This window comes from Erigeron canadensis, chromosome 8 (assembly GCF_010389155.1).
Source record: "Erigeron canadensis isolate Cc75 chromosome 8, C_canadensis_v1, whole genome shotgun sequence".
NCBI classification, from domain to species: Eukaryota; Viridiplantae; Streptophyta; class Magnoliopsida; order Asterales; family Asteraceae; genus Erigeron; species Erigeron canadensis.
In genome coordinates, this window is record NC_057768.1 from 16924049 (window position 1) to 16935481 (window position 11433).

At 34.2% G+C, this 11433-nt stretch overlaps 1 protein-coding gene across 2 annotated transcripts; it reads right to left on the reverse strand.

Moving 5' to 3' along the window:
• Window positions 1-1908: 1908 nt before the first annotated feature.
• Window positions 1909-8467, reverse strand: LOC122578171 (CTP synthase-like). 2 transcript variants are annotated; one of them, XM_043750075.1, is made up of 22 exons: window positions 8262-8467; window positions 7644-7768; window positions 6807-6886; window positions 6631-6717; window positions 6485-6520; window positions 6026-6143; window positions 5889-5945; window positions 5447-5511; window positions 5269-5352; window positions 5127-5177; window positions 4968-5030; window positions 4723-4775; window positions 4453-4522; window positions 4306-4368; window positions 4131-4220; window positions 4007-4045; window positions 3666-3893; window positions 3492-3577; window positions 3116-3164; window positions 2942-3022; window positions 2759-2852; window positions 1909-2444 (listed from the first exon to the last, which is right to left on the reverse strand). In XM_043750075.1, exons 2-22 carry the CDS (start codon window positions 7759-7761, stop codon window positions 2272-2274), a joined length of 1785 nt encoding a protein of 594 aa, XP_043606010.1. In that variant the 5' UTR covers window positions 7762-7768; window positions 8262-8467; the 3' UTR covers window positions 1909-2271. The 2 variants fall into 2 exon arrangements, with proteins under 2 accessions (XP_043606010.1, XP_043606009.1); XM_043750074.1 differs by having other exon boundaries at window positions 6485-6535; window positions 8262-8466.
• Between the last annotated feature and the right edge of the window lie 2966 nt (window positions 8468-11433).

Here is an 11433-nt window from a genome sequence, read left to right on the forward strand (position 1 = left end):
TCTTTTTCCTGAAAGTAACTATTATTCATATTCGCACCAACAAACTCGTCGGACATCACAAAACATACAAATCTTACACTAGTTTTAATTGGCACCAATAGTACCAACTTTTTTTTGTTGAGAACTACAGTACTAACTATATACATTCATTATTCTTTTTCTTTTTATATATACGAAAGATATCCTAAGGATTTAATATTAAGCAAGATCATCTCTACATTAACATTACTGTACTCACGAACCATTTAATATTTTTTTCCCCTACCTTAGGCCACTCCTTATACATACCACTTTTTCTCCCCTTCTTCCACTATTCATCAGTTTTCTCTTTCCTAGAACACTCATCTCCTTATACCACACACTTCTTTCCCACTTCTTTCACTATTCATCCAATATTTGATTATTTCATTTTTCTTTTTTCATATAATTAAACTAAATTTAAAACAAATTAAATTAAACTTTTATTAACAATAATGAATATTTTACAATTTTCAAAAAATCTATATAGAAATTTAGGGTTTAAAAGTTAAAAAGTATAACAATTGTTTTGTAAATAACATAAACTCCAAGGACCAAATTTTAAATAAATATTAAATTACATTTTTTTTTGTCTTATAGTCACCCTCTTCTTCGATCTATCTATATATACATATTAGATATCACACACACTTACACACACAAAAACAAATTTCAGTTTTTTTTTTTAATTTAGCAACAAATTGGGCCCCACTTTTCTTTCCTTTGCCTCGTGGAAAAAACCACTTGGACGCAGACGAAGACGTGCCGGTGCTAACGGCGTCTGGGATTGGATCGGCGTCGGAAGCGGGCTAGACGCCTTTATAAGAAACGGCCTTATATACCAAAATATTCTCTTAAATTAAATTACAAAACAATTTACTGTGAGTGGATTGTGGACTCTAAAAGTAAATTACAAGACAATTTACTGTGAATGGATTATAAAGCATAAAAGTTTGGCTCGTAATGACAACTCACAATTTACAATAACCAATAGTAAAATTATGATGATATCATGTTAAACAATAAAGATGCCACCACATTTCCTACTCAATAATTATTACTAGTAAACTTATAAACAATTTTTTTTTAGATAGAAAATAAAAAGAATTGAAAAATACCAAACTAATTGATTGTTGAATCTTGATTAGCAAGAAAAAATCCAAATATAATATCATCAAACGGATGAATATTTGATCTTGAACTCGAGAAGAATGAAGACGCGCACCGTGCACACCACCGCGAAACCCCAATTAGGTCCTCCAAATTTGGTATTTGTCTTTTGAACTTATAATATCAAAAATATCAAGTAAAACATTGAAACTCCCGATTCTTTAATAGACACCGTTGAGGAACACCAACGCAAGTTGGAGTAGCTTGCCCATGAGCAAAGCAAGAGGTAGATGTTATTGTTAGTGAGTTACAGGTAATCTACACGCTCGGAGACCACACCCTTGGTACAAGTCTTGCCCAGCTCATGGGAACCACATCGATCATCACCAAACCCTACAACATTTCTTTGCAACTTGGTAGAATAAAGTATGAATTTTTTGCCTTGTAATGTTAGGTTTAACATAAAAATACTAAATTTTATTCGACCCAATTTTCATACATTTTGGAAACCAAACAGTCCTAAGTTTTGGAAAAGACTACAAGTGTGATCAAACCAATGTAAAAGCCCGACCAGCCCGTGGTAGCTTAACAACAGTCCAGAATCATAGTGCTCGAAGACAATCACTAAATTAGGCCATTAGGGGTACGGGTACCATCACGAAATCATTTTATATGGATTTTATCTAAATGTTAGGCTAAAAAAACAAAATATAATTAGACAAACTCAAAAGTTATCCCTACAGGTTATAAGACTTGGTATTAATTGAAAATGCAACAAGATGAAGAAAAACATGCTTATGCGCCCTTTAGAAATGATATTGGCAAGTCTACAAAGTCTTTAAACAAACAAATACTTGCTACCCTTTCAGAATAAAGTTCATGCATTATGTTTCTCTTTTTTTGGAGGCCAACTCGCCCTTCAGTTTTAGGGGTGTTACAGTAACCTTGTCAAGTACTGATTGCAGCCAACCCTTTTTGGAGGCACTAAACAGGTTTCCAATTTAGTATCTTTCCTAATCGAAAGGCTGTTCCATTTGAAAAAAACCCGGATCCAGCTCCATACCCACGAGCCTATACAAAACCCCAAACTCAGAAAAACAAAAACCAACGCCACCCAAAAGCCCCAAGTCATCGCGTGTGCGTTCAAACATGCAAACCGTTGCCATTTCCATTGATATAGATGCCATTTACTGGCGATTTCCCATTGCCATACCGATGTGGTGATCCAGCTGACATGCCATTGGCAAATACATTTGTCTTTGTTACGCTTTTCTTCAGAAGCAAATCCAATTGACCACTAGCTGCTGCAATAAGCCCTGCCAACATCACCATTTTAAAGTTAGAAAGTTCCAAATGTTATGCCCAATCTGGGTTATGGTTTTATAACATGTTTATCACTCAAAGAAGTTGAAACTTGCCGAGAGTGTACCTATGAAACATAAAACCTTTAATATCACTTAATTATAAAGATAAACTAGATGCACTTGGCATACCTTGCTTAGCTCATTAGTATTTATAATAAAATTAGAAAGGGAGAAAAATGTGAATTGGGTTAACCCAGTCCTTTTCAGATCGTATTACATATTTTTTCACCACTGTAGATTATCTTGTATTCGAGCTAAATTAGTACCTAAGAAAAGTGCAGAAGGCTTTCCAGGCCTAGACTTAAACTCGGGATGAAACTGAACGGCGACAAAGTATGGATGACTCTCTAGTTCAATAACCTGCGAGTTGCACACCATATTTATCACTAACATCATCAGAAAAGTCTTGAACGACAATCAATCTTATAAGCATAACAAACACAACTAACCTGCATACGCCGACCACTTTCATCTTTACCTGTGAAGCTCAGACCAGCTTTTTCTAGCTGTAACACCATGTCGGGATTCACCTGATCCACATTTTGAGTAATGTAAGTACAATCATTAGGCATATACAAAATAACCTGCAATATAATGAAAGTGCAACAAATTAAAAATCATACCTCATATCGATGTCGATGTCTCTCATCAATGAACCTTTGACTACCATACCTAAAAAGAAGCAAGCTAATTAACACAAGAACTACCACATGTACAAGGTAAAGTGCAGAAAATGGAATTTTTGACCCATTTACTAAAGAATGTCAAATTAGGTTATCTTTTATCTCTAGCAGGCAAAATGAACTAAATAGAAATTCAAAAGGAAAGAGATCATGATGTACACAAAGTATTTTGAGCCAACCTAACCAGGGCCTTTTTTAACAGTACACAAAGTTAGTACTTGATTTGACCCAAACCGATTTTACACCATTAAAAAACTGCCTATTTTGCCACCTATACAAAAATCCTTGTAGAATTAATGTAAAAACATGTGCTTACAATTGTGCGGCTTTTGAGTCTAAATTTTGAAAATACGTCCTCCTAGATCCGAGCCGCATAGTACCACCCATATGAGTTTTTGAACCCTGTGATCATTGCAACAGAACAATACAAGGTGAAAAACAGACAGCAATTGAAGAGGGTCTTAGAAATTTAGAAACTTAAGACACAAACCTCGGGCATAAAAATAACACAAGGATCAGTAGTATTTGGATCGAATTCGGTGCTATTTGCATTCTCAAGACCAAGAATGGATCTTGCATACTCGATCACAGCAGTCTGCATTCCTAAACAAATGCCAAGATACGGGATATTGTTTTCACGTGCATATTTTGCTGCAATAATCTTCCCTTCCACACCTCGGTCACCAAATCCACCGGGAACAAGAACAGCATCCGCAGACTATACAATAATATAATTTTATATAATCCAATCAAAAACTGTTGAATTTTATATGTCAGCAATTTACATCTTGCCACATCTAAGCTTGAATAACATATAAAATTCATACAAACCTTCAAGGAATTCCAAGCAGCTCTGTTAACTTCGGGATTCTGTTAGAAGAAACCATCCACCATGATCAATAAAGGGAAACTTCAAAAAAATGGATAAGAAAAGATAGATGAAGTAGATACTAACTTCTATGGCAGTTACATCTTCAAGATCACTAGCAGACACCCAATTGATGACTAATTTTCTTCTGCACGCAACAGAAGCATGCAACAAAGCCTGAAAGGGTAAAACCCTGTTAACAAGAACATTCACAAAAACCCTTACAATTAAAATTTAAAAGCTTCTGTAATCAAGTAATTACCTTTAGCACAGATAGGTAAGAATCTGAAAGACCAGTGTACTTCCCAACCATGGCAACCCTGACCTGTATGAATAAACATCCAAAAAACATTAGCGAAAAACAGAATCTACACTGAAATCACTTATCAGATGTCTGGCTTGAAATTACCGTCTCATTTAGCATGTCACAAAGTTGAGCTCTAGCTGTCCATTCTCTCAATACGGGTTTAGATACAATACTGTATAAGAAAACAATCTCAATGATTCATAAAATGAAGCCAAGACGCCAAGTAGAGGTGGCAAAGACAGAGCAGGGGACAAAATGGGTTTCATTCGAAGTGGGTTGGATTGTGTTAGGTTTTCTTGACCCAATCGCAATTCTACTAACGTAACTCATTATCAGTAAAACCATGTAATAATAGTAGGGTATAAGACAAACCATGAAAGGTCCACGTCTAGCACCTTCAGTATTGCTTCGTGGGCCTTCTGGTCCTAGATAAAAGGAAAACAAAAAAAAAAACTAAATAAAGTACACACTAGATATGAGTAACAACTAACAAGGTTAATATCAATAATGGATTAACTTAAAGTAGTTGTTCAAAAATAATATTACAACGAAATATCAATAATGGATTAACTTAAAGTAGTTCAAAAATAATATTACAACGAATTGACTTTACATACACGTAAGAGTAGAGGTATATGCCATATGTTGGAGACATCATATAAGGTGACTATGTTCTCTTCCTGAAATTAAGAACAATCATATAAATACAAAAGTTCAATGAACATAACAAAAGCATTTTGAACATATTTATAGGTATCTCTAAATCAGTATATTACCGGAACATGGCAAAACCTAGAAAGTTTCTCTTTAACATTCGCATCCAATGCCTGCGTATTTAAGGGCAAAAGCTAACAATTATATCTTTGTTTTAACAAAAAATAAAGAAAAAAAGTTACAGGCAAGAAAATTGAGTAAAACCGTTGTGCTGCGACAAGCTAATATATTTGGCGTCAATCCCAAGCTTCTTAATCCCCGAACACTGTGTTGGGTCGGTTTTGTTTTCTAGAAAAGAAAGCACATTGAAAACATTATTATCTCAATGTACACCGTTGTCAGGTTAAATAACCTCTTATAGGGACGTGTAATGTAAACTCACTTGTTCACCAACAACATTGAGAACAGGCACGAGGCTGACATGTATTAAACAGAAGTTTCCGGCACCTAAAGAGTGTGCATGCACATATGAGATGCGTCACATAACATTTAGTTTAAGAGGTGGCAAGATGGGCAAATGGAATTACAGACATCAAAACTAATACTCGTACATGTAGATAAAAGCCCAGAGTAAAAAACACATTCATAATCTGAGAAACCCACCTCTAAATAATTGATGAGTCAAATATTAATCAACAGATAATTAAGTTTTGCTGAGAATACACTTTGAGTAACTATCACCCTTTTACACTTTCAAATTATTCCTTTCAATTTTTACATGTTCGATTCAATAGATCAACCCATTCATAACTGAAGGGGTCAAAAGTACCATCTAGAGAATCTTGTTCCGGTTATAAAGAAGCAACAACTAGCAGAACACTTACCAACACGGTATGAGAATTGTCCAAGAGCCTCAATAAATGGCATAGATTCAATGTCCCCTACACGGAGATATAATTTGTAAGACCAGAAACCCGCAAGTTCAGAAAGTTTCATGGACAGGTTATGGCCAATAATGTACCTATAGTGCCGCCTAATTCAATAACACAAACATCAGGCGGGCCTTCTTTTCCATCTACTGGTACAGCTGCTACACGTTCGATCCAATCCTGAATAGCATCTGTGATGTGGGGAACAACCTGATCCACGGATATTAAAACATAGTGCTATTACATGGTTCTTATTCAAAGTGGCAACAATGGATAGATTGAATAATCGGTTAATAAGGTCAAAGTAGATTGACCCAAAACACTTGCTGTCAAACACTTTACAACTTTTGTTCGAAATAGCAAATATGATTGTTTAGCAGATAATGGGCTAATTTATAAACAAAAAAGATTAGGAGGTTTTATTAAAAAAAATACACTTATGATGTTTATCTATATGATCCGTTAGAGATCAACCATGACCCAAATTAACTATCTTATAAGATTTTACCAAACATGATGGGATGTAATTCATATGCACATTTGTTTTTTACCTGAACAGTTTTTCCAAGATAATCTCCCTTTCTCTCCTTGTCGATGACCGACTACAACCAGAATGTAGCAGTTACTTCCCGCTAAAACTACAAGTGTGATCTTACTATCAATAAGAATACAAAGGGTTTGGGTTCAACCAAGATACCTGGTAAATTTTTCCGGTGGTGATATTATTATCACGTGTCAATTTAACGTCAAGAAACCGTTCATAGTTGCCAAGGTCCAAATCCACCTTCAAACAAAACACCAAATCATTTCATCCCATTACTTGAAGTGTATACACAGTTAAGTTAACTATCTGAAAAATCAGATGTAACTTACTTCTCCTCCATCATCCAATACAAACACTTCTCCATGCTCAAATGGAGACATTGTTCCTGCATCTTTATTTAAATATGGATCTGCACCAAAAACGCATATCAAAGAATGACAAGAACATCATATCATACAATAAGCTCAACTTTATATGAAACACTATCAAAAGGAAAACAAAAGTTTGAAGCTTTCTAATAAAAAATTATCATTTCTTGAAGCAAATGGTAAACTTCCAACGAAGTTTGGAAAACTTTACAGAACTTGTCGAATTCAATCTGTCTGTCTCTAGCACCACCGAAAAGACAAGAAACTAAAAGAATAAACATTCGATAAATTTAATAATCAAAACTACAAATTATAACCAAGTCAAAATAATTATACAGCCAAAAAAGACAAAACACCCTTTTTAAACAAATGTAAAAGTGCATCAAATCAAAAGAGGCGAAAAACGTATAAGCAGGCAGATACATACAAGACTAGATATCACAATAACAAGCCACAAAGACCATTTCTTTTGTCATAAAAATTAACTACTAAACAAGTAGAATGACTAGACACAAAAAACAAAACCATATCATTAATCTAAGTTATCCATTTATCCATGGGAAGGAGTGGGAAAAACAATGACACTTTTTTATTCCATCCGTCCACCGAACAATTCCACATTATCATTTTCTTAAGTCGAAACTGCAACACTTTTCGCTCTTGACTAATCTTTGAACAATAGATGTATAATAGATATATATCAATCATCATCTCTCACTAATGTAACTAAAGTTGATAACTTTTTCATTGCAATATTCAACAATCGGGAATAACAAGTTTATTTAAGAAAATACGAACCAATTTTAATCGAAGTAACACGAAGACCGCAAGATTGAAGAAGAAGACCAATACTGCTAGCAGTCACTCCTTTTCCAAGTCCACTTACAACACCTCCAGTCACTAAAACATACTTCATCTCCTTCCTAATTACAAAACCATTTATTTTCAACATATAATTAAATTAATTCAATATACATATACATATCAATATACATATATAATTAAATTAATTACAAAACCATTTATTTTCAACATATAATTAAATTAATTCAATATACATATCAATAAATACATAACCAACATAAAAGAATCAGGAAGTTCCCCTGTTTTTACCCTTTTTCAAGTACACCATTTTCTTCATTATTCACTTATAAACACAGATGAATATATAAATACATATGCATAAGATACATATATACATACAGATATATACATACATATATTAGGACCCTTTAGAAAATTTTATGAAAGAGGCAAAAAAAAAAAAAAATGAACAGGTTGCTCTGTTTTTTCACCTGCTCATTGCATCATTATATAATACAAAAAATGTCAATAAAAAAAGATTTAGATACATAAAAGCAACAAACATGAAAGAAAACCCAAAACCCCATAAGGTTAAAGGAAACAGAACATTACCCTTTTCTGAAAATATATAAAAAAAGATATTTTTGTAGGTGTGTGTGTGAGTGGAGCAACAAAAACAGAGAGGGGGAGAGAAAGAAAGAATGTGAATGTGAATGTCAAGGATTGAAGACAAAGGAAAATGAGAGGAGATTTGTAGAAGAGAATGAAAGAGGTGGGTGTGTGTGTGGCGGCTATATATGATGCAGTATGCTTGTATAGTAGTTGTAGTAAACGAGAAGAGTAATATATATATATTTTTTGAGTGTAAAACTAAAACCCCTAAACCTTTTTGTTTTCCTTTCTTCTTCTTGGAGTCCTTTGCTCCCTTTAGCGGTTGTCCCATTTGGTTCCCCTCTTCTAGTCCCCACACCCGTGACCAAGGCTTGCTACCCCCAAATTTTTGAAGAGAAAATAACCTAAATAATCAAAAACTATCTTCAACGTACGAAAGTATTCAACTTTTTTTCAATTTACTAAAAATACCCATAAAATCATAAGATCGCAAGGAAGAGATGCGGATCGCAAGAACTCCTTGCGGATCGCAAGGACTCCTTGCAATTCTCAAGCAAGGCTTGTGATCCGCAAGCAAGTCTTGCGATCCGCAAGCAGTTCTTGCGATCTGCAAGCAATGCTTGCGATTTTGACTTTTTTTGACTTATGGATAAAAAATTTTGTGAGATTTCCTTGACTTTTTTTACTTATGGATTAGTAAACAAAAACTCAAAATCGCAAGCACTGCTTGCGAATCGCAAGCCTTGCTTAAGAATTGCAAAGAGTCCTTGCGATCCGCATCTCCTCCTTGCAATCTTGCGATTTGATGGGTATTTTTAGTGAAATTGAAAAAAATTGGGTATTTTCGTATATTAAAGATTGTTTTTAGTTAGTTAGTCTAATTTCTCATTTTTCAAACCATGTCTTGAAGTAGAGATGCTTTTCTGGCACCGTAACAGTTGTTAGGGGTGAGCAAAAACCGAAAGAAAAATCATAAAAACCAAAAAATCCGAACCAAAATAACCGAAAATACCAATGGTTTTCAGTTATGATTTTCTAAAAACTGAAAGTTATGGTTCGGTTTCGGTTTCATATGAAAAATCGAACCATAAAAAATCGAACCATAAAAACCGAACCGAACCAAAAATATATATTGTTTACATATTATATATTTATATCCTTTGATTATTCATTTTTTATTTTGTTTAACTATTTTGATGGATTTATTGTCATTATTGTATTGTTTATGTTACTAGTGAAGTTGTTGTGAAATCATAGCATATAAACTTTAAAACTTTTCTAGCTCAAAATTTTGCTCAAACTCATAAGTGTTTAAAAACCAACAAAACCCGAAAACCGAATCGAAATTGACCCAAAACGAAAGAACCGAAACCGAAAAAACCAAAACCGAATGGTTTTATATTTCAAAAACCGAATTATAACGGTTTGGTTTTTGGTTTTAGTCAAAAGCCGACCCAAACCGAACCGTACTCACCCCTACCAGTTATTACCAAACCATTTATCATAACAAATGGCAACCGAATACCGTCACGAAGATATAGTTTCGGTACCGGTCATGCATAATTATCGTTTAGAACCGGTTCACGTGAATATGGGTCAACGAAATCAAAAGTCAGACGTTCTTGTAAAAGTAGTCTCTCTACCTTCGGATAGAGGTAAGACTGTCTACAGCTCACCTCCCCCAACTCCATTCAGAAATTGGGTCTTTGTCGTTGTTGAAATCAAAAGTCGACAAGCATCAACATCATGTTTGAAAATCATTGTTACTATTACTTATTTATGTTATTCTCAATTTAACTTATATGAACCTCTATTATGTTTTCAGATGTAAATGAAGTCATTCACAGGTTATTTAATACATAATATTAAAGTTCTTACGGTTCCAGTTTTCGTAAATATATATACCATGCATTAAGATATGTTTTGGATATGAGTGACTTTCTCATAAGATTATAACAAGTTCAATTTTATAGAATTTAACATGAAAATCTAGAAGGATATAAACTTTAAAGACCAACTGCTTCTTTCTCCAATTCATAGGATGGGGTTGGCGTCTCATCAAGCTTCCTTTACATGTTTAGGACATGCAATTTTACCCTTGTAACATCCCGAACTTTTTAATTAACGGTTGACTTGAGTCGTTAAGTCAACACTACGTGACCGTGTGAGGCTTGAATGCCTTAATGATTGATGTATTAATGTGTTTAAGGTGTATTTATATGCCTTTAGAGGTGCTTGAAGTGTTTAATGAGTTGTAAGTATGCCCTATAGGTGTTTTGAGCTTAATATGAGTCGTTTGGAAGCTTAGGGACCAGTTTTGATCTAAAAAACGGGTTAAGGGGTAATTAACCTGTCATTAGACTAAAAAAACACAGAGATTATACTTGTTCTTGAAGCCCTAGCCGCCCTCTTTAGCCCCATAGCATTCTCTTGGTTGATTCATCGTTTATTAGTGATTTGAAGAGGTTTTAATCCACAGTTTGCATCCTTATTGTAATCTTCAGGTATTTGAGGTATTATTACATTGATTTCATGTCATTTCGATCCCTTGATTCAATTCATATCTGGTCTAAGTCAATAGGGGTTGTTTGATGTCGAAATCATGCGTTTGAATCGATTCGGTAACCTTAAATATTTGTTATTGTGATGCAAATCAAGTAGGGGTTAATCAATGATTTCATTGCATCATTATGGTCTTAAAATGATGAATTTTGAGGTACAAAAGTGGTTCATAAGGTATAGGGTCGTTTGGGGTGTGTTTGGTTAAGTTTTGGAGGTTAAACAATGAGTTTTGTGTAGAATCGGGACAAGCTGCAGCGCAACCAGAAAACAGTGACATATAGCTGCGACGCAACTTGGTAGTTGCGACGCAATAGTGACAGAATTTTCAAATAGCCATAACTTTTGAACCGTAACTCCGTTTTTGACAAATAAGCTATCCACGGAATCGTGAGAGAGTCTACTTTCTAATGGTAATTCTTTTAAAAGATGATGATGATGTAAAGTTTCCAGAAAGGTTAATTTAGTGAGTAAATGTCGAGTTCCGTCAAGTTATGTAAACCCTTAAGTATTAAACAAACCTCGGATGCATCAAGCATTGTTGTGAGTCATATATATATATATATATAAGTATTTAGACATGACTCATGACCATAAATAAGTGGGGTTTTGG

Excerpts from the sequence above, each read along its gene's own strand:
- LOC122578171 (XM_043750074.1), bottom strand. The coding sequence starts at position 7,761 with ATGAAGTATGTTTTAGTGACTGGAGGTGTTGTAAGTGGACTTGGAAAA. Across the intron at positions 6,718-6,806 it reads TATTGGATGATGGAGGAGAA|GTGGATTTGGACCTTGGCAA; the intron begins GTAAGTTACATC and ends TTTTGTTTGAAG. Across the intron at positions 4,369-4,452 it reads GTGACATGCTAAATGAGACG|GTCAGGGTTGCCATGGTTGG; the intron begins GTAATTTCAAGC and ends TTATTCATACAG.